Source organism: Hibiscus syriacus, unplaced genomic scaffold, assembly GCF_006381635.1.
Source record: "Hibiscus syriacus cultivar Baekdansim isolate YM2019G1 unplaced genomic scaffold, ASM638163v2 tig00110300_pilon, whole genome shotgun sequence".
Taxonomy (NCBI): Eukaryota; Viridiplantae; Streptophyta; class Magnoliopsida; order Malvales; family Malvaceae; genus Hibiscus; species Hibiscus syriacus.
Genome location: NW_024062669.1, coordinates 218,326 through 222,145, shown reverse-complemented (window position 1 = coordinate 222,145; position 3,820 = coordinate 218,326). Strand labels below are relative to the sequence as shown.

At 30.2% G+C, this 3,820-nt stretch overlaps 1 protein-coding gene across 1 annotated transcript; it reads left to right on the top strand.

Annotated features, from left to right (window-relative positions):
- The first annotated feature begins 2,370 nt into the window (after positions 1-2,370).
- On the top strand, positions 2,371-2,745 carry LOC120116656. Its single transcript, XM_039137076.1, has one exon. The coding sequence runs from the start codon at positions 2,371-2,373 to the stop codon at positions 2,743-2,745; it is 375 nt and encodes a 124-aa protein (XP_038993007.1).
- The last annotated feature ends 1,075 nt before the right edge of the window (positions 2,746-3,820 follow it).

Here is a 3,820-nt window from a genome sequence, read left to right as displayed (position 1 = left end):
TCGGGGAGCCCAGACTGGAGGGAGCTTGGAGCTTAAAAAATATATACAACGTGATCAAACCCCAACAACCATTACCACCTTTTCAAACAAAAATCTGAAGACCAAGCCCACCCTTCACATTCAATATCAATTTCTGTGTTTTTATTAGTTTTAATGGTTTGTTTAAAAGCGAAATCTCTCTCGAAATCCTCCACCGTGCAGCGAATCAATATTTAATATGAATAACTCTTTGGGTTTGATTAGCCTTAACATTTTATTTTTCTGATAGAATATTGAAGGATATCTCAACCACTTGGGATCGTGGTCTTTCCATTGGACAAAAGATATTCAGAATCTTAAAGTTCAGCATCTATTGCTGTTGTTCGATGGGAGCTCAGTTAAATGAACTTGGACAACGAACCTCAATTGCTAAACATTTTGATTTAATATATGTCCTCGTAACTTTAATTAATTTTTTTTATCAAACATTTCCTCTGATATAAATCTATTGGGATTTGGAAATATATATATGCATGGAATATTTTTATTGATTTTTGTGGTTCAGTGAGTCAGAGGAAATGCCATTACCAGCTAGCAGCACAAATCCATGGCTGGGCTGGCCATTAATTAAATTATGGATTGGTGGTCGGTGCCCCGAACCACCGCATGGCGAAGCTTCCTTCCCTAGTATTGTATGTAGCAGCGTCACTTTGATGGAATTAATATCTATCATCTGCGCACATTTATAATTAATCATACAATATTTAGGTGTCTAAATAATCACACGATATTTAGAATTAAGCATTCAATATTCTTACAGATGAATCTGTTTGTAGCTGTTGTACCCAAATAACCATGGACTGGCATATATTAAAAATACATCTCATATATAATTAGCTGAGTAATACTTTTAACCACATAGTAATAGTATCTGCGACAGAATTATTATCAATACAAGTACAACCGTGGTCCTTAACAAGTGGCTATAAGAAAGTATAAAATAACTTGTAAAACTTAGAGAATCGAATCTAAGTCATAAATGTATGCAAAAAATATATTGAAGATATATCTGCATTTCCCCCCATGGATTCCATTTTTCGCCCAAACCAAAAACTTCGTTTCTGGTGTAGCTTTAGCAGCATGTATTGTACGTTTAGTTATATAAAATTAATACTAATTGTTTTAAACAAAAAATTTAATATTGACTGTTATAATTTACTTGTTTATTAGATTTTATCACACTTTATGAGATGAGTGGATATAATTATTTGACGTTTAAATATATTTATACAACATACTTGAATAAATGATTGTAAGTGGAGTAGTAACAAAATAAAAATAAAATAATAATCATATTTAAACAATTCAATGTTTAAAGAAGTTCAACTGCTCTAGCTGTCCTTTACGATCTCAAAAAAAAATTATTCAATGAACTTGTAATTTTTGCTCCAATAAAATTATAGATTTTCGACACAATAAGTTATAGTTTTTACATTAGGGGGGGAAAACTACATAACATCCTTACAACAGCGAGATGTAACTTTTGCATGGATTACAATTTACCTCACACACAAAAATATCCCAAGAAATACATTTTTTTGTCAACTTCATTAATTATAAATTCTAGAAAGTCAAATCCTACTCTCTATTTGCAAAATAAATTATTTGATATTAAAAAGTAATCATCAAATAATCTTTTAAATTATATTTTCGTACTATTAATAAATATATATTACATTATGTATTTTAATATCAAATAATATCTAATTAATAAAATTATTAAAGAAATATATTTTAATTTTATCAATTAAAATTTAAACCAATATCTAACAATTCAAACCTCCTAATTATTTAAAATTTATAAAAACTATAAACAAATGATTTTTCTTTTGAATTAATCACTGGTATTTGATCTATTGACCGACTAATCTAGATCGGGTACTGGCAGAGGCGAGGGCAACCCTTCCAACCCATTTTGCTCCATTCACATACTCTAGGGTTCGAACCCATGACCTTGCTTAATAAATTTAATGTCTCATTCCACACTAATTAATTGTTAGTAACAAATGATATATTTTTTAACCGAATCCAATTTCAGTTCTCCAAAGTCTATATTTAATTATTCATAATATAGAGTCTCGTATAGTAGGAGCAGAAGTAGGACATTTATATATTTTTTTTCACTAAACATTTATATAATTTTGATTTCGATTTGTAATATATATATAAAATATTCAAACTTTAGTCCATAAATATAAACATCATCCAGCGTTTGTGACAAGTCATTCCAATAAAAAGGAGAACTAAAGGGGAAGAGCAGGGGAGATCATAGTTGGAAAGCTTGACAAAATTTATCTACTACTATTATAGGCTAGGGTTCCAACAAACACAATGGGCAATAGTTTAAGGTGTTGTTTGGCTTGTGTTCTTCCATGTGGAGCCCTGGACTTGATCCGCATCGTCCATTTGAACGGACATGTCGAAGAAATTACACGTCCAGTCACCGCCGGCGAGATCCTCAAGGCCAACCCCAATCATGTGGTTGTCCAAACCATCTCTCAGCGTCAGATTTCGATCATCTCGCCTGAATCTCATCTCAGAAGAGGCGGCATTTACTTTTTGATCCCAGACAAGAAAAACAGCGCCATGCACCATAACAAATCATCCAGAAGAAACATTCCTCGAGTAAGGATCGCGGCCGCCCCAGCACAGTCATGTCGGAGTATGGCGGCCTCATCTCGCCATCATCTCCGAAGTACTAATTAGCGATTTCTTTTTTCCCTTTTGTTTATGAGTCTGCGAATTATATGCAGTTTTCGGAATTAATTCCACCAATTGTGTATTTGGGTTGTCATGGAAATTAGCTTCTATATCACTGGATACAGAATATTTTTTTCCCATTTTCTTTTACTGTAATGCTTATTTTCAAATTAAAATCCCACGCCCGTAAAAAGTGAGTTAAAAATATGTATATTGATTTTTACGGTAAACTATGTTTAATATCTAATTTATTATTATTATTATTATTATTATCTGTTTTGTTATTAAATTTTCTTCTTAAAATTATTTATCATTTAGTTTAGGTTTCAATTTGGTACCTAGATATTAAAAATTAACAAATGCATTAACGTGACACTTTTTTAATTTTTTTCAATGATGACATGACATTAGTTTATGAGACATATCAACATTATGTTAAAATTTTAACAACATTGTATCAAAAATGAAACTTAAACTAAATGCTAGTATGATTTTGAGAAAAAAAATAAAATTTAGGTATCAGACATAATAAAATAATAATTTAAGTATTAAACGTGCAATTTACCATTTTGATAGTATTAGATAATTACAATGTATTATTTATAATGTTCCCATCTTATTGATAACGTGCACACACAATGTAAACATAATTATTTGAACCCAAAATCTCTTGGGATAAAAACCTCATTTTTACCACTAAAATGTATAATTACCAATTTTTTAAAACAAATTATAAATTTAATTATAATCCTATTTAGAGGGAATAAGAAGAGAAAAGAAATGATAATACTCCTAATAAGTTTAAAACATATATGAGCCGCTACCAACCAACTAATATATTTACTTCTGATTACTCAATATTTAAACATTTGGCCAGCAACAAGTTGCATGCTCTATGGTTGTTATCGTATACTAAAAAATTATAATAATTATTTGATCATTGCAAAGTGACAAAAACCTCATTATGGTGACCAGATGGATTAATTGAATGGAGAACAATAATTGCAATTAAGTTGTACATTTTTGTATTAAGGATCAATAATACTATGAAATATACTACTATGAAATGCGGCAAACTAAT